Raw genomic sequence first — 23,120 nt, forward strand, 5'->3', positions numbered from 1 at the left:
TTGACAGTTTCCATACATGATTCAAGTTCTTGTCATGTACAGTATCTTGATGGAATGCATCATGGGAACATTAGCTGATGTTTCTGTCACTACATCTCCCCCTCCTCTATACTGTCACACTGCATGAACTCGGCTCACACTAATGTTTTAAAATTAATTAAGCTGCAATGCCCTTGGCATAATTAATTTTTTTTACATTTTAACAGAGATTAGCATACCACACCGCCCGACTCTTTTCATCCTATGATGAGATTCATGTTTGTAACAAATTTGCTTGCTTGTCAGACGTTAGATTAGAACATCGATATTATTCTCTGTACGGTAAATAAAAAGCTACAACCAGCAGCCAATTAGCTTAGCTGAGCATAAATATTGGAAACAGGGGGAAACAGCTAGCCTGGCTAGGTCCAAAGATGACGAAATCTGTCTAACAATACCTCTGAAACCCAGTAATTAACATGCTATATCTTGATCTCCTCATCTTCCACTTGGCAATAAGGAAATACAACTATTCCTTTAACCCAGAAGAGAGGTTAATCTCTAAATCTAAACCTATTCAACTTTACCTCAAATATATACCCTCAAATATATACCCAATCTAGCCGGCTCAGCCCGCCCAGAAGCGAATAGTAATCCAGCTGGTGTCTGATTCATGGAAACACTGGTAACTCAGAGTGCATTAAGAAAAGCCTTCGCCTTTTGCCAACTTGACAAATTTAAAGAGTAGGTGATATTACATAATTTGTTGAGCATATGCGTCCTCACAGCAGTTGACACCATCTGTATCTGAGTCCAAATAACACCACCCTTTTCCCAGTGATCTCTCCAGCCAAACATGAGCGAATGAGAGCGAGAACGTGACTGCGTCAGATTAAATGATCACTTTCAAGACTTGTTTGTTTTTTACGGTGACTTTGGATACATCTCTTCCTCTCAGAAGATCACCAGGGTCGGGACCACATCTTCCTCCTACTGACCGCAATCACAGCAGCCGAAATGCATCCTGACATGTGTGTGGAGTGCGTTTGAGATAGCACCTGTTTTTCTTATTGATGGGCTCGTTCATACCATTAGCGTATCCGCACTTGTTGGACTGGATGTTGAGGAAAGTTCACAGACTGTGTTATTGGCACAGGGGAAATGTAACTGGGTGAGAAGTCATTTGATAGTGTGGACTCAGTACCCTTCCCCTGTATTGCACATCGATTGGAATGACTTTCACAGAAGCTATGAAGCTTTGTGAGAGGAAAAGGAAAAGCGGCTCCCTTACATATAACACCTGGTACAGTTTTAAGTAATGGATTCGATTTTCAGCAGGTCGGCATCAATCAAACAGGTGACAATGAAATATGGAAACCGCGTTTTAAATAGAAACTGTTAAAGGCAAGTCGGGGCATAACACTAAATAATCTGAATACATACTCCTAACTGCTGTGGTCACTGGTTTTACAGGGATTGGAACCCGAAATTGTGGCGATGACGCTCCAACAGCGACGCCTTTTTCTACCACAGACTCCCTCCATCTGGAATCACTCTGCTACTGTGCGTCTGGGGACTGAGCTCTGTGGGTCAGAGGGCAGGGAAAGGTTCGTCATTACAACAGTGCTGAGAAATACCTCGGAAGGACACTGCTACCCATCCAATAATAACAATAGACATAGAGGAGGAGGTGTAATGCTAGCTGATTGGAATGGCAGCCATTGTGAACAATGTGCTAGAATAAAAACATGACCTTAGTGAACAAAAACACAACAACATTTTTTTTTTTTCGCACCATCAAAGTTTGAAAGAAAAGGCATACGAATACCACGATAATACGCAAGGCATTTAGCGTGCAATAAGAACGTCTTTCTTGCTTTTGAAGTGTCATAAGCATGCCATGTAGTCTGTACTGACTGCAATGTAGACGCATCCATGTAAATATGCTACGCCCAGAGCTAGAGATGTAGAGTAAAAACGCGAGATAGACCACTTATGGCAGGCGGGTGGGGAGGTGGATGGGTCCAACAAACACACGTCTTTTAAGGAGACCGGCGTTTTGTAAGTTACATTAGTGACGTTTGTGACGTGTTTTCCGTCCTTGTTACGTTGTTTACGTACATATTTTACTTCATGTACGTACTTATTTTTAACCCAACCATGACGTTTTTTCATAAACCTAAGTGAGTGGTTTTATTGCCTTAACCTAACTGTGGACGTTACCCTAGTTTTGTTGCGTGGCGTACAAATGACACACGGAATGTCCTTGTAATGTCGTGCTATTCATACGCCTTCCCGCGACACCGGGTTGTAGAAGAATAGCTGCTTGCTGCATCTGAAAACGACGCTATGAGAACAGTAAAGTTGCGGATAAGCTGAACAAAGGGGCTGAAACGCGCTATAAAAGCTCCATAAAGCCAAAGGGAGCAGCAGATTCATGCTCATTCGTGTTCTCTGCAGATTTATCACTATGAGGGGCCCCTTTCACAGTGTTACATTGTTTTCCATTGTCATTTGATACATTGTTATTATAAAAATATAGATTATTGGTGCTTTAAGCTGATATGTGGAGGAAAAAATGGTCATTCATATCAAGTGAAGCCAAGTTTATTTGTAGCCCAATATCACATGCAAAGTGGGCTTTACAGGCCTGCAACAGCGACAGTTCCTAACCCAGCACTCTGTCTAAAAGAAGACAATGAAAAACTTTACAACACTTGACAAAAGCATGCACTGAAAAGTAGCGTATCATCCTGGTGAAATAATAACTGAAATTGACTGAGCGCATATGGGAAATGGAGGGAACTCAAAGGAAGGTAGGCGGACATTCAAAGAGAGTCCAATAAAATGCAACAAATGAACGGCCATGTCTTCACATTGAACCAAGTCCATATAGTCCAGCGCTTCCAGACAGAGAGAGGAGCAACACTGGGTCCTCTAACCTGAGGAGGAGCCAGCAGGGCACATAGCAGACAGCGGTAGACCAGCAGACCGGCTGAACTTCTCTACCTTGATATATAGCGTATATCAACTTATGACAGCTGGGAGTTTATTCCAAAGAAAACAAGCACTATTGCCTCAGGATTTTGTCTTACTTCTAATCTAAAGGAGCACATGCTGAGAGTTTAAAGCATGAGATAGAACATGAGAGGTTAAGGGTTAGTTATGTATAGCTCATGTATTGTTTTACATTTACATATGCTCACTAGACTTTAAAATTGGCTCTTGCAAGGGTGAGTGATGAGTTCAAGTTAATTTTCTTAAGTTAAAGGTGGTGTTACAAATTAAATAATGCAAGACAATGGCATGCACAATGTAAATTGGTTGTAAAGTGTGTGTGTGTGTGTTATAAGGTGGGGCACGGGCAGTCATAGCATCAGACTTCTTGATGAGCTGCGAGGACAGTTGTGGATATTTTGGCTGGGAGGAAAGGAAACCACCGTTTCACATCTGTCAACCAAATCACCATAAGTTTTTTTCTTCTTTTCTTGTCATTTTTGGACAAACATCAGCTTATAAAATGACAGCCTCGGGTTGATTTAGTGCAGTGAAAAATGAGCATGGCTTTGAATTCTCTGTCTTTTCGTATTTCATTGAATCCTACCACTGTGAGTTTGCTCTCATTGAACCGACAGCTGTAGGTTTTTCAATACATTCACACCACTGTTCCAAAGACTACAAATGCTTCGGTTTCCTTCGCCAGAAAGCAAAGTATCTGCAGTTTAGGTTCGCCCTATTTTCATTCCTCTTGCGGCCTTAATTTCAGTCTTATATTCTGAGTTGATGCTCATCTGGTTAAAGGCAATAGAAACAGACAATAAGACAAGAAAAGGCCTTGCACTAATTGTAACCATGTGCAGCTTGTGGGAACACTGAGCACTTTTGCAGCAGCAGTGTCTCTTGATGAGTCTCAATAGCACTTTGATATTCAACAGGAAACAGGGACAGGAAATGTGCATTGGCTTGGGGATGCTGGGATACATACGCACTCACCGACGAACAAGCAGAAATCCAGCAGCTGGTTGGATTTGTTTTGGCCCAGGGCGGACCAATCCGGGGCCCAGCAAGACCCAGACAAATTTCCTGGTTGATAACAAGCAATTTCTGTCACAACAAGCAGCGCAGCTTTGGGAAGATTGACTGTGAATGCCATTTAAACGTTTCAGAAGGGTGTGTAAAGGAAAGGTCCCCACTGAAGACATGGATGGGATTATTTCCAGCAACTATACTGCACATTTTTACACATAAACTTTGTCACGTGTCATGCAGTATGTAATGTTTAAAAAGTAAATGACCCTTTAGCTGCTCTAATTAATATTTGTATATGTTAAAATAGATCAAATGACTATGTGTAAAGTAAAAGGTGTCGCTTGTAGTGACAAACCCACAGAGAACTAGAGATGGCGATATGGCCAAAATCTTCTATGCCGATACAGGTCACTTCACATCTCGATAATGATATAAATCACGATATTTTCTGATAATTTATAATAATAATTTATAAATAAATAATCTATGTAATAACCACAGAACTTAAAACGTCGTCCAAATGATGTAAATATTGCATTAATGCAGTTCGCCCGCTGTTTTTTCCAACATTGCGATAGAAACCATATAGGCAAACACATACGATAGACATTTTTATATCATTCTCATGATATACATGATATCCACTTTATTAGGTACACCTTGCTAGTACCGGGTGGTGTTCTGCTGCTGTAGCCCATCTGCTTCAAGGTTCGACGTGTTGTGCGTTCAGACATGGTATTCTGCATACCTTGGTTGTAACGAGTGGTTATTTGAGTTACTGTTGCCTTTCTATCATCTCGAACCACTCTGCCTATTCTCCTCTGACCTCTGACATCAACAAGGCATTTTCGTCAACACAACTGCCGCTCACTGGCTATTTTCTCTTCTTCGGACCATTCTCTGTAAACCCTAGAGATGGTTGTGCGTGAAAATCCCAGTAGATCAGCAGTTTTTGAAATACTCAGACCAGCCCGTCTGGCACCAACAACCATGCCACGTTCGAAGTCTCTTAAATCCCCTTTCTTCCCCATTCTGATGCTTGGTTTGAACTTCAGCAAGTCGTCTTCACCACCTCTAGATGCCTAAATGCATCGAGTTGCTGCCATGTGATTGGCTGATTAGCTATTTGTGTTAACAAGCAATTGAACAGGTGTACCTAATAAAGTGGCCGGTGAGTGTATATTGTCATATCGCCCAGCCCTTCTATCGCGGCGACAAAATCAGTTCATAGTCCGACAGAAATATAACCACTTAGTAACTGACACACAGACTCAAAAGGTGAAAACAATCCCAGCGTCTCTGTCGCGGCCGTAATTACCACCCTTCACTTCCCCTCAGCTCTATGGAGCCTTTTAGCATCTTTCAACTTATTGTTTTGGTTTTACGGCTCGCAACTTCACTGTTTTAATTCACTCTCACGGCTCACATCAGCATCATTTTTAGTTGTGACAGTTGTGTCAGCAAACACGCACTGGTAAACATACTGAGCGCTACGTGCCCAACAGCAAAAAAACAGCCAGGCAACAGCGTTAGTGACTAGCTGGTGAACAACTTAGCTGCTAAGGAGCCAGATATTATATGCTCAACAGCTATAGTCACAAACCAACTGTAGCCTATGATACTTTCCCAGCATCAAACAGCCGAGAGACAAAGTTAACGAGCTGGTGAACATAGTGGAGCATTTAGCAGCTAAAGAGCCAGATATTTGAGTTGTTGGAACACAGAACAGACCTAAAAGGAGAGTGAATATGGGACTTACATTTGTCAGGTGGCCAGACACACAACTCCAAATGAAAGTTGCTCATATGTGCAAATAAACAGTACAAATGAGTGTTTGGGGATGAATAAAGCTAATGTTGTCATGTGGGAGCAGTATATCTAGAGCTACAGTAGTCTCATAAGAGAGGCTAAATTGCACGACTTGTTCACAAAATAACAGCTGGAATAAATGGAACATCACATGCGGACATATGATCGTTTAAAACTTCACCGAGTCGGGGACTTTCCTTTAACAGCGATAACACGGTAAAAAGGTTCAAACTCTTGCCAAGCACTTCAAAGGCAAACACTGATACATTAAGCATAACTGAACACGCTGCTCAGGTCAGGTAACGGGCGAGGTTATAGGAGCCGTTTTCAGTTGTACAACAATGACGTGAAAAATAATGATGACCTTTGGATGGTCCTCACAGTAGCCTGGCTTAGTCTTCTACGAACTTTGGATGTTCAGCACTACTGCAGAGAAACACGTGAATATCTGCCGCCGGTCTAGTAAATAGGTCAAAAACTGGGAAGGCTTGATAGGAAGTGAAGTAACGTGTTGTTTTCTAGAAACTTCATTTGCATAGACCGCAGACTTTGGGTCAGTGGAAGGTTCAATCATGTGATAAACCATACATGTGCATGCATAAAATGATTTGGGATTGGCCCCGGTGTTTTCAGCTTGCTTAAACTTCAGTCTGTCAGGTGTGAAACTATTTGGCAGACGGGATTACCGTGAGACGAATAGGAAAGCTCCCAAGCTGCAGAGACGAGTCAAAACACTTGCTGATGCAATGCAGGTTAAAAGCTCCGCGGCAAATCACAACAGCCTGACACACGCTCGCATATTTACGCCACATGGGTCAAAGGTTTATGGAAACAGAGAGAAAGTTTACTATGTGGAAAAATTCAAAAGGATAGAATTACAAAACAGTCCTCGCATGACGTAAGGGTTTGAATGAAAGTTTGACAGAGCGCATTAATATTACAATTTTAACCAGGGTTCAAGATGATTTTATGCTACTCTAGTTCATATTCATGTAAACAGCAGAAATGGGAAGGGGGAAAGAACCTATCAACACAAGCATGACAAATGAAAGGGAAAATACAAAAATCAATATGCTATGAACTCCCATCAATCTCCTGTAGCTCTCAACATTCTCATGCAGCTCTCTTGTTAAAGGAGCAGCTTATTCCTCTGTGCCATAGACCTCCGTGAGCCACACCGTTGCACTGGATGGTTCATTCATTACAAGGAACATGGCCACCGTCATGTCAATTTCAAATGCACCTGTGATGGCCTCTCCTGCTGCCACTCGGTGGATTTAAATGTGGGTAACCCTCCTGCACACACTTTAGTTTTTACACTTAATAGTTAAATTTCTCCTCAGTTTGTTGACCTTTTGACCTCATGCACATCAGCAAACAGATAAATGAGCTTTTGTTTCATATATCTTACTCATAGTGCACACATTTTGTTAACTTCTGTACAGTCACACTTCAGTTTGCCTTAAGTCATTCTAATTTCTATGACTTGAGAGGATTTACCAGTGCTGAGGGTGCCGCTGCTGGTTGCTGCTGCTGAAGAGACATCTTAGCAGGCTGGAGCAGAAGATGGCCCCCTAATGCGGAGCTCTTAAATACAGGAAGAGGCCAATCAGAATGTACCAAGTGCCCACCACATCACGGGGGGATATTTGGGATTTATAGGTTAGAGATTTATTTCCTTAGACTATGAGTTTGTTGATGCTTTTGTTTTGGTTAATCGCTAAAATATTCATACTGAGACTAATTATCCTTCTTTGTTTTATTAGCAGTTTTTGTGTTAGTGCTGGCTGATCCATTTTATATGTTTATAATATTATATGTTTTTGCGTCACCTACCGTAGTTCTCAGAAGAAGTTTCAGTTGGTTGCAATCTCACCACTAGATGCCGTAAAATCCTACACACTGCAACTTTAAGTTCTGTTTAGTTGTCCTCTTTTATGGGCCCAGAACTTTATTACATATTTGGTAAATTGTTTACTTAATTTTTGTGTGAATAAAAGCCTCTTTTTTTGTAAATCTATCTGTGCATGCCAGCTTAGGCCCTCACAACTTCCAAAGTTCACTAGTCCACCAAATGTGTATTACTCCACAGCAGAAAATAGTTCCCTACAAATGCATAATGTTCTCATGCTTGAGTAATGTTTGCTAAAAACCTACAGTACCCAAATTAAATTAATACAATGTCTACAGTAAGAACCAATTATTTTTTGGTTCCATAGCAATCATTGAGTTTGGCTTCTACTTTACAATATGTCTTTACAACATGAAATACAGTGTAGATAGAGGGGGAAATAATTAGAAATGATTGTTTTTCAGGAAAACTGTAGTTTGGAATTTCTGAAAACATATCACAGGATAAATGAAGCCAGGTTTCTCTGCCATGGTACCATCAGACTGCAGGGACCATGACCTCTCAGTATTTGCTCCATAAAACTTGGTTTGTTTGCATTGAACCAGAAGAACCAAGCCGTAAATTCTTACGAGGGATGCCACCTGCCGCAGCGGGTTGAAGCCTCACAAGGGGGGGTGCAGTGCAAAACATCTGAGGTCACCTTGTTTGGACCAAAACAGTCTGGGAGAGAGGAAGATCAGGAGGAAGTGAGCTACCACTAAACCCCTAAATGGATATTTTCAATATCTGACCGATCAAAAAAACACAAAGGATTGTGGCAACCAGCCTTGACCCCAAACAACAAGTGGGTTCTGGCACAGTATTTGGGAAATACTCAATAAGTGAATGAGACACTTTGACCAGTCCCATCATGTGCAGTTGGGAAAACCTAGAAATGGCACGAAGCCAATTCAAGGATGACGAAGATAAAAGGCCAAAAGGGGGACTCCCAGAAACCCACAGAGACTTTGCTTCATCTCAACATAAAATCCATCACTTCCATGGAGCACAGAGCGCGAGAAAGCTCGAGGTTTTCTGATAAGATGGATCCAACAAAAACACTGATGTCATCGTAAACACGGCCTGGGCAAGAGCCCGCTAATGACAGATGGATGATTACTCCTTCGACGTCATGACCCAAACTCAAGTGAGATAAATACGCAAGAAGCCTGTCTGATTCTGAATATCTTAAGTTTCTTTTATGATCATATCACAAATCAAATGTGAATCTGTTTTAATTCCAGCGTTAGTGCTGTTTTAGTACATAGCCTTGTGAACTCTCCTTGGACTCGATTCCCAGATTTCTGTCATCCTCAAGGCCAAAATCAAGAGAGCAAACATGGAAGAATTGGAAAAAAATCAGACTAACATTTTGTTTTTACTCTGTTTCACGTCTAATTGTTTGTGGCCTCATTTTCTCCTGAGATAAAAGAAGACCACCAGACTATACTGTATATTGGAAGAAACACATTTATTTCACAATATTTTGAAACAGGAGAAGGAGCTGGAGCTTGGAGCTGGAAAATGACCCAGCTAGGTTTGGCATGTCCAATCAATTTATATCATACTTAACACAACATGGTCTAAGCTTTGGTAACATCTTGTTGAATCTACTGTGCCAAATCCATAGCAAAGAAATCCTCTTTTAAACCTAACTACTGTAAAATGAAGGTTTCTGTAACAATAGTGTCTACTTAGATCATGAAAGTAACAACCAAAAGTGTAACAATGGTATCACTTGTGTTATTGTACGTTGTTGCATGGTTTTCTGGCAGGTAGCTGCTTGAACGGGCTCTAATAGGATCAAGGAAGAAAAGCTGACATAAAAAATAATCCCACATAACAATTTGCATATTCTTTAACAATGAATGGTACAGTTCACCAGACGTCACCGCTGCACTCTGGACGCAAATTCTGCAAGTTGCGGTCCTCGCCGGTGCTTTCCAGCCACACAAAAGCTCTTACCAGGTGCCAAGTAAGCAAGGATCAAGCCTTAAACCACCCACGTAGGGACCGGGACTGGAGCTTTGCTTTCACTTTGTGATAATGGCCACTTCTTCATTCAGGAAGAATGGTGAGAACTTCAGTTAAATCATAAATCCTGGGCAAAATTTTGATTATAGGAAAAACAGACTTCAGGAATCAGAAGGTATATGTATAAAAGTGGACTTAGGAAAACCTTTAGTTTATCTGTTTTCTCCTTACTTAATCAGTTTGAAGCATGCATTAGAACTACAAAGGCTAGGGTGTCTACACCTCAGCGTGGTTCAGTGCGTGTATCATTTCTGCCTTGGATAGGAGTCCCAGAGGCCCTGCCCTGCCCAGTAGAGTCCCAGCCACAGGGCCTGTCTGCCAGGGCCCAGCTCATTGCTCATCTGCTGTCTAGACTGCCTCCAGGCCTACCCAGCCACAGCCTGATCCAGCCAGCCGGCCGGCCAGCCAGCATACATCGAACCATCTCTTTTGCTCCCAACTGGCCAAGGCCACAAGAAATCCACCTTCATCAGAAGAATCAGCAACCCAATGTACATTCAGTATAGGGCTAAATGTGTGCCTGCCCTTTGCTTGAGCGGACTGCAGGACAACTTAAAAGAATACTTTTGCATTGTAAAAGTAAAGGCTCTATAGGTTGTTTTGGTTTTGGCAGCTCACTCCTGAGTCCCAAGTGATATTTTTTGTTACCTGCTGTCATGAAGATACATCATAAAAAACGCCTCAACTCTAAGTTTAGGTCCTGCTGGATTTTTCATGTTTGCCTGTCTCTCTCTCAGCTGACATCTGAACCTCTTGAGAAATGTCTGTGTGTGACCACAGCCCCCGTCTCTGTGCAGTCTTACAAGGCCTGAGCATCAAAGATGGTTGTAAATGTCTTATAGATGGGTGAGAATATCTGGGAGCAAAGGAATGTAACATGTCAAAAATAGATACACGAGCTGAGCGACTTATTCCTGATGAAAAAAGCCCCCCTATAGTAATCCCTCAGGTTTTTTCCCACACTCTAAACAGTGTTTCGGGGGAAAAGGGGTGTTTAATTGTGTATGTTCTGGTGACTTAATGTTTGTTAAGATTGTTTGAAGCACTTTACAGGCCCTTGCATAAAGCTTATGGTGCGGCAACTTGCTAGTTTTGTATTTTCCCCTTGTTGTCATCTTCTAGGAATTATCATGTGGAAACATATTTGAATTCTGCTGAACCTCAATTGCTCTCACTGTCATTTGCTGTTTACTCGTCCCTTAATGGTCTTCATAGTCTGTTTCCTCCCTGTGACCGAGGTTGAGGACAAAGTCACCTTAGATTCCTCTGAGCTGCCAAACAACAGCCAGACTTGTATCTAGACAACAGGGGGAAACATCCCGTCTGGAACAGATTCTCTACGGTCATGTTTGCAGAGGTCGCTGTTCAGTAAATACAACACAATGTGACTTTGCGTTATATTGGGTGATCTTTCAGCAGTAAGTACTGTAGTTACAGTACCAGCTGGCATCGCAGCCAGTCTCTTGCCAGTTGGATTCTACGAAAGAAAAATAATTTTCTCATGATGTTATATTAGCACCTTGGTGTATATACAGTCAAAACACAGCAGGAATTTAATTTTGAATCAAATTGAAGTTCGGCAAGGGCACGCTTTGATCAGAAGACCTAGATATTTATTGACTTAATTACTGTGCTTGTTACTCTTTGGACAAGGGAGGAGTAATAATCCACCCTGAACTTCAGACGGGGACACAGGGTTGAAGCTTTCTCACCCGCAGGGTTTTTTCACTGTCAACAAGCCTTCGCCCCGTCGTAAGTTAGCGGACTGTGTGAAACATACAGTATTTGCTATGTAACTGCATATTCCACTGATACAATGTTTAACAGCTGTGTATGGAAGAAAGCAGCCTGGACAGCTTGAAGTTAGAGACGACTGGGCTTCTGACCAATGTAAACCACTCTTGAAATGTCACTTTTTCTTTTTGCCCCCCGGCCAACAAAAACCAGCTCATGACATAACAACTTCCCAGCTCCCCCAATACAAATGGCTTTCAAAAAGCCAATATACAGTGAGTAGTAAGTACTTGGAATGGCTGGTTAAAAGAGCAGTCCGACAGTTTGGGAAATATGATTTGCTTCCTTGTCGAGAGTTTGCCATTGGTTTCTGGACAGCTGTTTTGAAGCCTCGAGTTTGACAATTTGGCCATCGCCATCTTGTTTTTTTTGCAACCAGAAGTGAAACCAGAGGGTGGAGTACAACTGAACGCTTTATAAGACATTTCTAGGCAACCAAAATTTTACAATTAACTTTCATGAACTGAAATCACACTGTGAAAGGGTTAATGTTTTCAGAGGAACACACGGCCAACACCCAGACCGAACAACGGCGTGGTTGCGACTTGTCAATCACAAGGTAGCCACGCCCTGAAGCATACCCTGCTTTATTGTCTATTTTACTCTAAATGGGACCATAATGTACAAAATGATCATCATGCTGTATTGAAGAGGAGACCATAAATTTACAATGTTTACTGAGGTAATATATCAAGTGAGAAGTAGGGTCATTTTCTCATATACTTATATACAATCAGACTTCTTTTTGCAACCAGAGGAGTCGCTATTAAAAAGAATGCAAGTTTAAAGCATTGGCTTCACCTTTCAGACCCGAAGGTTGCCCACTGGTCTGAGAGTGGCGTCTTCTCATCTAACTCTTAGCAAAAAAGCAAATAAGCCTTTTTCCCAAAAATGTCGAGCCGCTCCTTTAAAACACATATATAAAGTCACAGAATAAATTCACGTCCAAGTACAAACCACCACGACCACCCTGTGAACAACTTGAACCACAGCTTACTACCTCATCTTTCAAACTTCTTCTAAGTTTTCAAGAAGTCACATTAGACCTCTCTTTTTTTTTCTTTCATCCATTCACATGCTGCCGATCTGTTAGTGACTTTCCCATGAGCCGTGGATTCTGCCAGAGCGGTAACAATAGCCTTGGGTGGAGTGCACAGCTGAGCTGGAGTCTACAGCATTTTACTGCTTTGATTGCTGGAATAGTGGAAAGAGGGAGGAGAGGAGCCATCCTTAGAGGAGATTTAGTTACTTATTGAGTTGTCCAGGTCAGGTCACCATGCTCCAAGACCTGGGTCAAAAGCTGTCCAATAACAATTATTTGCTTTAACTTGCATGGAAAACAGATGATCAGTTGTTTTGCTCTTGGATTTACTGCACAAATGCACGTGATGCAAATTCAAAATCTTTCAGTTTTGGATTCTTCTGCCTTGATTGGATGCATCTAGCTAATGCAACACGTGTTGAATCTGTCTATTGTCTCCCATGCTATATTCCTCTTTCTTGCTTTCTTTCCCTCTTGCTCACCACTGCACCTCATTCTCTCTGCTGTACTGGCATCGACACTGGGCTTCGAGAGGCCTCCGCAGAGGGGGGAAGCATGGGGGAAACTTGGAACAATATATTGTAGGTAAATAAATGCTCTGTCTGAAAAAGAATGCCTTTCCAAAACAGACCCCAAGGCCCCCTCATCGCAGCATGTGCCCCCAAATAATGCCCTAATTACCCTGATAATATGATAATAATGCTTCGGCCGGTCTCGAAGTCACTGGGTTCACATCCGCAAACAAGCACGAGCACTCTGAGAATGAGGGAATATCATCTGGGTGCCTTGAGGAGACTGAACGTGAAGAAACTGTGTGTGTGTGTGGGAGAGAAAGACATACAGTGGAAGTACAGTATTCTATTAAATCTGTCTTTTTCCACAATGAAACTAAACTTTTGACTTCACTGTTCAGTCTTGTATCAGAAGCCTGTGGCCAAATACACATAAAGATAGTGTGAAATGCTGGGAAACAGGTGTATGTTAAGATAATCTGATAATATGGACCATAATATGACTATAAACCCGGGGATAGTGTCGATCAGAATCTTTGGCCGGCGGGCCGTGCTGGCCGGAGAGCGGCCTGACTATTGATACCAGATGAGAGGATGAGTCAAAATACTGTGCAGATGTGATGAGTGCATAGTCATAACAAGAAAAAAGAAAATCACATCAAAATATGTATTTCAGGGATTAAATACATGTAGTGATTGTTGGGTATAGTTTGATAAAAGCTTGAAAATAGAATTAAAAGCATTTTTTTCCCAAAATGTATGCCCAATAGTTGCTCCGCTCAACTCTTATCTTTCACTACAAGTATTCAGAGTTCACTCAGGGATAGCTGATGGTCTATCACATCTCCAATACCATTAAATATTTGAAGTTTTATCCTGTTAAAATTCAAGATATTCTGCCAAGTGTCCAAAACCCTGGATCAGGTCAATAGGAAGTACATATACGCAACTAATCTTTCATGATTTATCCAACAACTTTCCATCCCAGTGAAACCTTCCAGTCTGTTGAAGAAGAGCAGCGGTGGAGAGTGGGAGCTGAAAAATGTATGGATGGAGTGAAACGGAGGAGAAAATCTTTGCACTCTTGAGTGATATATCTCTTCCAACCAGTTCCAGCACCTGAAAAGTCCATCACTTCCAAGAAGGTTTTTTGGGAAAGCACCAGTCGTAGACAACAAGAGGGGAGCAGGAGGGAAAGAGAGGGAGAGAGAAGAAAAAAGGGGGAGGAAAATTGTTCCTGCGTCACGTTTCTTTAATTTGTTCACCAGCTGCCAATGAAAATGATGACCTGCAGAGGGTTTTTTTCTTCTCCCCTTCTTCTTGGTTCTGCATCTGCCCTGGCAAACCGCACAGCTGGAGCCACACACTGAACAAGTGTAATCTTTATAGTTGTAATGAATACGACAAAGAAGACTGATAGGACACATGGATAGTGACACATAAAACTGCTGGCTTCCTCCCAGCCATGAGTTTATGTGGATGTCCTGTGTGGGTAACCAGTGGAGCTGGTGGGAAGTGCAAATTTCATCACCTGCACATGGAGCTGATGTGACAAACACCTTCAGTCAAGTCAATCCAATAAATATTGTGACATTGAGGGTTCATATTTAAAGATAACATTTCAAATATTGACATAAATCACATCCATATTAGCAGAATACTTCACACCAACAACATACATGATAGATTCACCTTTTTAGGACCCAGAAAAAGTCATTAAATGTCACTTAAAGGTCCCATATTATAAAAAAGTGAGATTTTCATGTTTTTTTTATTATAAAGCAGGCTTAAATAATCCTATATAAATACTGTGAAAGTATCAAAACGCTCAATCCACAGGGAAATACACACAGCCCGTATTCAGAAACTGCATTTGAAACAAGCCGTCAGGATTTCTGTCCATTCGTGATGTCACGAATATACAATATTTAGACCCTTGACACAGATTGAAACGTAAACATTCTAAATATGTCCCAGTTTATTTCCTGGTTGCAGTGCAATGTGAATGTCATCAGCTGACAGGAAGTACACATGGACCCAAGCTGTTTCCTAGCAACGCAATTCTGTTGCAATTCCATTAAAAAATGCGCTAAAACGGAGCGTTTCAGACGGAGGGTAAATATAGGCATATTCAGGCTGACAGTATGAGGAAAATAAAGTTGTTTTTTTTAACACTACAGCATGTAAACATGTTTTTAGTAGATACACAAAATACAAGTATGAACCTGAAAATGAGCATAATATGGGACCTTTAATATGCTCTATCCACCTTGGTTGTACTCCATTAATCAAATGTTATCCTTCCGCATCCTGCAGCATGCATGTGCAAACCTGACGCAGATGTCCTGGTGAAATTGAGCAACAGTTTGCCAGGAATGGGTCAGGGAAAACGCAAACATATGCTGTGTTTCAGGTGACAAAGAGGGGCTGTGCGTCTATCTTCAGAGGCAGGCGCACTTCCATCATCGTCCACTGCTGCAATAGCCTATATAAACCCCCAAAAGACAGATTCTCCTGAAGCACTCACAAAGTTTGCAAAGCTCAAAAAAGCTCCCTCCCTCTCTCTCTCTCTCCTCAATCCATTACTGAGGCTTTGGAGGTGACACAGCCTTGGCAACGCAGGCACAAGGAAGAAAAGGTAGGTAACCAAAAAGATTGTGTGGAGGAATGTACACTGGTATTTCTGCTGTGTATTGGTTTGAAGCTTGGTTTAATAATGCATCTTATTTGTGCGCACCAGGGGCAACACTTTTAAGTTCTTGTTCCTCTTTTCAGATCTCTCCAAGACGTACTGGGTATTCTATCTGCAGTTTTCCTAAAAAAAACAATCATGAAACCTCAGTTATTTCTCATAGACTTCATACTTCTGTGCATATCTTGCGGAGGAGCAAGTGCACTGGCAACGACTATCTGCGCGTCCTCTCCAGCCGCCAATTTCACCAGTCTTGGCGCATCAGCGCAAAGCTCCGGAACAGATACCACGACTCTATCTAAAAGCAGGAGGAAGCGTTACATCAGTCAGAACGACATGCTGGCCATCCTTGACTACCACAACAAAGTAAGAGGGAAGGTGTTCCCTCCAGCATCCAACATGGAATACATGGTAAGTAAAGCTTTTCATTCATTTTTATTTATCAGTGTGCCTGTATTTCAACTCAATGCATGATATTCCTGCAGCCAAGTACTGTATTTCCTTATGTTTTATTATGATATGCATGTGCTAGTGACCAAAGTGCATGCATTAGGTAAAATAATTTGTCATAGGAAATGTGATTTAAATAGCTGTGGTTTTGTAAGGAAGTTTCTTTGGCACCTTCAGCTGTTGAGCAGATTGCACAGCAGAAGACCACCAAAGTAGTCACTTCCAAAGGAAGTGGAAGGGTCATGTGTGGTACCAGTAGCCTGCTGGCAGTGTAATATAGAGAAAGCAGTAGTGGCCAAAGATGGCAAAGTCCAAAAACTTACTTTTAATTTCATCATAGTTTCAGCTACAAAATAAAATGAAAGTATATGCTCATTTTACTTTGAAAGGTTGTTCCAGCAACTGTTTTGGCCGAACGTAGCAACTGAGCTGACATGTTTCCATTTTTTAAATTGGCAGCATCTCCATCCTTTATAGTTATAGTACATGCAATGAAAGCGACTCTTCCCTTGACTGTAGAATGAAGTAATAGGAGGAAGTGTCCTCGTTTCTCCACTCACAATCCATTCCCAATGAAACCATACACGAGTGGCTGTTGACAAGTTTGGGTATATTCTCAAACCGATGCTATCCAACTCCCCCGTCTATTCAAGAGATGAAAGAGTTACTGGGCAACTAACTTCTCTCCGCTTATGTAACTGATATGATGGATGACTTTTGCGTCCTGCCATGGCAACACCTGTAACAGTGCTATGAACTCTTATCTCACGTCTCACTGCTGAATGAAGGTCTAGTGTTTGATATTATGTAAGGGGTTTCCACGTTTCCCACCATGTCCCTGCTGCGTGTTTTAGGTGTGGGACGACACCCTGGCTAAGACGGCCGAGGACTGGGCTCACGCCTGCATGTGGGAGCACGGGCCACCTCACCTCCTCAGGTTCCTGGGTCAAAACCTTTCCGTCAGGACAGGACGGTGAGTGACCTTTGACCTCCCACCCCCCTCCCCGACATCTGCTGCTCCTCTCAGGGAGGACTCTCTCTCTCTCACACTCTCTCTCTCTCTCTCTCTCTCTCTCTCTCTCTCTCTCTCTCTCTCTCGGCAGTCATGGTCGTTGCCTTGCCGCCCCCTTCTTCTCTCTCCTAAAGGTTTTTACACTGTGACCCGGTGACTGCTTGAGGAATGCTCCTGTGACCCTTCAGATAAACAGAAGTTGTGTTTTCAGCCATGACCCCTGAGGACAAAGGCGCATCCCTTTAGTGGGTCTTGATTTTCCATTTGGAAACACAGGGCACCTTCACGTGTTCCTACACTTTGAGATTTTATTGAGGAACAACATGAGACTCAAGGGAATACAGCTTATTCCTTGTGACTCGCCCAGCGAGTTCTATAGTAAGGTTATGTCCTAAAAAAAACTACTAGATCGGAAATAGTAATACCATTGTGTTGACTTGCAGAAAATAATGTAGAATCGATACGTTTATCTAGTTTAACTTATAACTTTTCTGTTAATTGGAAGTCACTGAATGTCCCTCTCACGAAAATGGATTGCACTTTGTTCATTTTCTGTTGGGATATCTTAGAAATAAGCTGTTGTGAAAAAAATCACGAGAATTCAATCACTGTCAAGTATTCAATTGTTGCCATTTGGCTGCAAACTCTGAAGCTCTGGCGCATCTTCAAATGATCCTTGTTGATATGACGAAATGTGGCCAGTTTGTCAATCTTGAGGATTTGATACTACAGTGTATATTGTATTTCTGAACCTCCGGTCATTTCATTGTTATTGTGGTCGGAGTGGCTTAAAAAAATTTAGCAGATGTTCTCAACACCATAACAACAACCATTCGTGGTAACTCACAGGCCACAATGTGACAATGCATGTCCTGAAACACCGTAAATGACATTGAAATCTTGCTGTTAAAGGTACAGTGTTTAGGATTTGGCGGCATCTAGTGGTGTGGTTGCAGATTGCAACCAACTGAGTACCCCTCCGCTCACTCCTCCCTTTCCAAGACTACGGTAATGTGAGTCGTTGAGTGCATAACTGTGGTGACGCTGTTCGCCTCGCCCAGAGGCCACCTTTAACATAATTACACTACTTCAGGAACAACGGAAGTCAGACGGTGGCTGGCGGTACCACAGTACCATGGTTTTGCACTCTGCGGCTCACGTTACCGCAGTTTCACAAGCGTGTTGGAGAACTACGGTGGCCTTCGAGGTAACGTAAAAACATGAAAGGCTCTCTCTAGAGCCAGTGTTTGGTATTTCCGTTCTGGGCTACTGTAGAAACATGGCGGAGCAACATGGCGGACTCTGTGAAGAGGACCCAAAAACTCTAAAATATATTGATTATTGACAAATCAGACATAATCATAAGGTCCGTCTAGTTGTGACATGTACGGTGTAGTTCACTGAACATGTCCGTCTTCTGTTCACAGCTATCGATCCATCCTCCAGCTGGTGAAGCCGTGGTACGACGAGGTCAAAGATTACTCTTTCCCATACCCCCGCGATTGCAACCCTCGATGCCCTCTCAGATGCTATGGGCCCATGTGTACCCATTATACACAGGTACAAAGACAACACTCAGTATTACATTGCAAACACTGTCAACAACACTGTCAAACTGGTGTAACAATGGCGTTATTTGTCTTCCTTTTTTTGCAGATGGTGTGGGCAACATCCAACAAAGTAGGCTGCGCTGTTCACACGTGCCATAATATGAACGTGTGGGGCTCAGTGTGGAAACGGGCGACGTATTTAGTTTGCAACTACTCACCCAAGTAAGTCTTGTGTAGTGTTAATTACACATGCTGTAAGGAAGCCTGTTAATTCTAAAGAACCTGTTAACCTGATGACGACAGGGTGACGGCAGGCTTAATCCCGACACAGACGGCTCTGTTCTGCGGCGAGTTGTGAAATGCCACCCATGTCGCCGGGTCGTTCAGATAACCTCGATACAAGCCTGTGAACCGCATTACCAAAGCTTCGGAGAGCCACGAAACAGGAGAAAAAATTCTCTTAAAAATTCCAAGAATCAAAGCCTGAGTGGACTTGTGACTGACTTGTGACCTTGGTGCTTTAATCCCACTGGTTTGAGACATATGTAAGAGTAACAGGCTCAATGACCTATTTTAGTTTGCTAATTGAAAACATGGCCTCCGTTTTTTCAGGCTGCAACAACACCAGCTGGCACTGACATCTTCAATCTGGCTGGTTTCAAGATATAATTTAACTGGTTTCTATTTACACATCGTCTTACAAGGTGTCTTTTGCTCACAAAGTGCAGGTGTGATATTCTGCTCTTGACAAAACAATCTCATTATGACATTATTTTATATCATCTCAAAGGTCATTTGGTAGCCGTTCTGAAGCTTTCGATCGCATCACATGATCTTCATCAGCAGATAATGACAGTTTGTCATTGGATTCAAGATGTTTAAATGTATTTATTTTTTAAGTAAGGGCTTTTTGGAAAAACTGGGAAAAACTTTATCTTCAGATGAAGATCACGTGTTATGAGTGAAAACTCCAGAATAGCTACTAAATGGACATTAAGATGACATTAAGTTTTGTCAACTCCTGTTTCCAATGGAAAGAATGAACATCAATATTTTCCTCTTTGAAACTGACAATAAACAGTTTTCCTAATGTATTCTTGAGAATAATGGTACGTGTCCACAAGGGCGTTTTGGAGGCGAGGGATCGCCTCGCTTTCCAGAATTGGACGCTTTATGGGCTGCCACTAGACGCTAGGCACCTAATTGGACGAACACTTTCACTTGTGGGCTGCTGCTCCCTGCTTTCAAACCGGAACCAACATGGTGGCTCGTTTGGAAACGTCCAGCGCAATGGTGCAATGGTGTTTTTGAAAACATTTTAGGCGAGAAATAAGCCATGCTGTTGCAGAATCTTTCTTCATTTTAGATCGTCAACGGTTAGTTTCAAAGTTTTTCGGGAGTTTCCAGAGGCAGCGAGTTGCCCATGATTTGCATAAAGTAACCTAGACCTCAACTTTATGCAGATGAGGAGTGGGCAACGTGACGGTCCTTCTCTCGAAACGCAGTGATACGCTACCAGAATTCATTACACGGCTGCTTACATAGACAATGAATGGGAATCCTGGAAAGGACGGATCCTGTGGACACGTACCATAACTATCTTGACAGTCCACATTCATCATCTTTTACTCCTGCATTTTAGGCATTTTTAGACAGGAAAGCTGATTCAAGTTCAAATTGTATTCTGAAAAGCTCTATGGTTGTCCCTAACTCCATTGACACTGTACATGTTTTCTGTCTCGTAGGGGTAACTGGATCGGAGAGGCTCCCTACAAAGTAGGCGTGCCCTGCTCCGCCTGCCCTCCCAGCTACGGGGGCTCCTGCAGCAACAACATGTGCTTTCCCGCTCTCAAGACAAACTACCTGCACTGGTTCAAATAAACACTATTTCCTCTCGACATTATGCTGACAACCTACAGTACCACAGAGACATTATTTCAATCCCGTAAGGATTTGCACAAAAGTCGTGGACCACACTATTTTGTATATATGGGCTTATTTAAAGACACAAAACATACATTTGAAGGCAGCAGACAATTTTGATGACTTGTACATAAACTGTAAATGATTTTTTTTTACATGGCTATTTTAATTGATGAATTATAATTTATGTGTAGAATGGGTTCTTAAACATACTGTATGTGGTGCTGCATATTTCATTGTGTTAGTTCACCATTGATAATGCGGTAATTAAGGACGTAACCAGATCATAGCTGCTCATACCTGCTCACTTTGGTGCTACAGGGCATCACACCTTCATGTTGTGTGCTCTGCCTTCACAGGAATGTTGTGATATGAAGATGGAAGCTTTTGACCTCAGAGGGTAAAACCTACACTGTCAGTGTCAACTTTGTAGCTCCTGTAGGTGCAACAAACTTCAAGTCTATTGCAATTTCCATTCGTGTCCTGCAACAAATTGGCAATAGTTTGTTGAGAAAAGTGCACTTACTGTAAACTGAAAATATATGACAAAAAGAATAATACATCAGTCAGATTAAGAGGTCTTTATTTGAATAGCATAGATGATGCCTCTGTTGTCAAAAGCCCTGTTTGTTTCAACATTTACACATTTTGCATTTGCAGTTTTAATCTGCACTGATTGGTTTCACAGGTTTCATTCATATTTCATATGATATTTAAGCTAAAGAGAGCACATACAAGAAATCTGACCCACATATCTATTTTATAATCACATTTGTACACGGTATATTGGTATATTATATACCAATATATTGATATATTGGACAAATCCATTGTTTATATTTTGTTATGATCACTGATGTAGTTGGTTTTTTGGAGTTAGGCACTCAAGTGCACCTTAATTTTTTTCTATATTTCCAAAATACCAGGAAATTCGTATTTTTTTGTACATGTAGATAATCATTATACCTTGACTATCCTAAAACAAATATACTGTAAGTTATTCATTTTTATATGGGGAAAAATATTTAATTGATATGAATTTTTTTATTGTTTTGTAAAAGGGTTGTAAATATATCTGAACAATTAAAAAGTACTGAATATGGTTCATTTGCATGTCAACTTTTGTAATGTTGAAGGAAATTTACTTGTTACATTCCTAAGAACTAAGCACTATAGCATAATATTGGCAAGCAAATGCCTCAACATGTTTAACTTTGACAAAATGTATCAGAATTTCTTTTTTCAAATCGGGACAGTTTCTGAGCGGCACATGGGTGTAATGTAGACATATACAAAAAAAATGTTGCCATTGATGCAAACTTTATCGGGAAATAATGCATTACAAAATAGGAACATTTTCCGCACTGACTGTATTTAAATCAACATTAACCAGAAGCTATTTATGCAATGAACTGCGCTTTTCCTGTTGTGTTTTGTATTTGTAATAAAATGGTCTATTTTGATTGTGTCCTTTTTTAAAATTTTGTACAAATCAACCCATGCCTCGCCTCTGGCCAAAACAGTATCATTGTCCATTGTCTGTGGCTGTGTTGTCTGAGCCCTTCCTCATGTCTGATATTGATTAGAGCTTCTGCCCACAGTGCCAATGCGGCTCTTTGATTCTTAGCCTTCACTGTGCCATTGCAAAGTCCCACATCCTGCATATCAAAGGCTGTGAGGGAGAAGAGAAAACATGCTTGGACTACATCTGAATCGTAATAAGAGGACGTTGACTTTGGCCCCGTCCGTCCATGTCTACACAAATGAACAGACAGCTGATAGGGTTTCAGGGGACCCTCTTGTTTGAGTTTGTCCAATGAAACCGTTGACCTCAGAGGGAGAGAGAGTGGAATGCTACAAGCAGAAATGTGTGCCACCACCATACATAGAGACTAAATCAAAATGTGGGCAAGGGAAGACTAAGAAACTGAAATTTTTTTTGCTCTACAGCTTTACATTTTTGTACAGAGGATGATGGACAAGAGAGTTGGTAAGAGGTAGGGACAAACATAGCCATAAATGTTCTGATGTGTTGGGCAGATGCTGCAGTTATTTACTTTTTTCTCCAGCTGGGATTGCAGGATATGGTTCTTGGCCAGCATGTATCGAAGTTATATGCATGAAATCAACAAAGCAAACAAGTTACCAAACCAATAATAAACATCTGTGTTAAAGTGCAAACTGCAGAAAACATCTTTCCAGGTTGAAACGTTGGCTGCACCGCAATGCACTTTGGCAGGTTTGAATACAATGCCTCCTGTTTTCATGCTAAATTTTGCATAGCGTGAGGTTTTCAAACCACTTCCTATTAAATAGCTTAATCTGCAGACCAGCACAATCCCTGGAATCAATCAGCAGAGAGTTTTCGAGGAACACATTAGTATGCATTTGGGAAAAATCCCT

At 41.6% G+C, this 23,120-nt stretch overlaps 1 protein-coding gene across 1 annotated transcript; it reads left to right on the plus strand.

Annotated features, from left to right (window-relative positions):
* The first annotated feature begins 15,439 nt into the window (after nt 1-15,439).
* LOC141759335 (peptidase inhibitor 15-A-like) lies at nt 15,440-22,180 on the plus strand. Its single transcript, XM_074621327.1, has 6 exons — nt 15,440-15,728; nt 15,866-16,193; nt 17,087-17,205; nt 18,672-18,804; nt 18,901-19,016; nt 20,540-22,180. Exons 2-6 carry the CDS (start codon nt 15,921-15,923, stop codon nt 20,673-20,675), a joined length of 777 nt encoding a protein of 258 aa, XP_074477428.1. The 5' UTR covers nt 15,440-15,728; nt 15,866-15,920; the 3' UTR covers nt 20,676-22,180.
* Nucleotides 22,181-23,120: the final 940 nt, after the last annotated feature.

Source organism: Sebastes fasciatus, chromosome 21, assembly GCF_043250625.1.
Source record: "Sebastes fasciatus isolate fSebFas1 chromosome 21, fSebFas1.pri, whole genome shotgun sequence".
NCBI lineage: Eukaryota > Metazoa > Chordata > Actinopteri > Perciformes > Sebastidae > Sebastes > Sebastes fasciatus.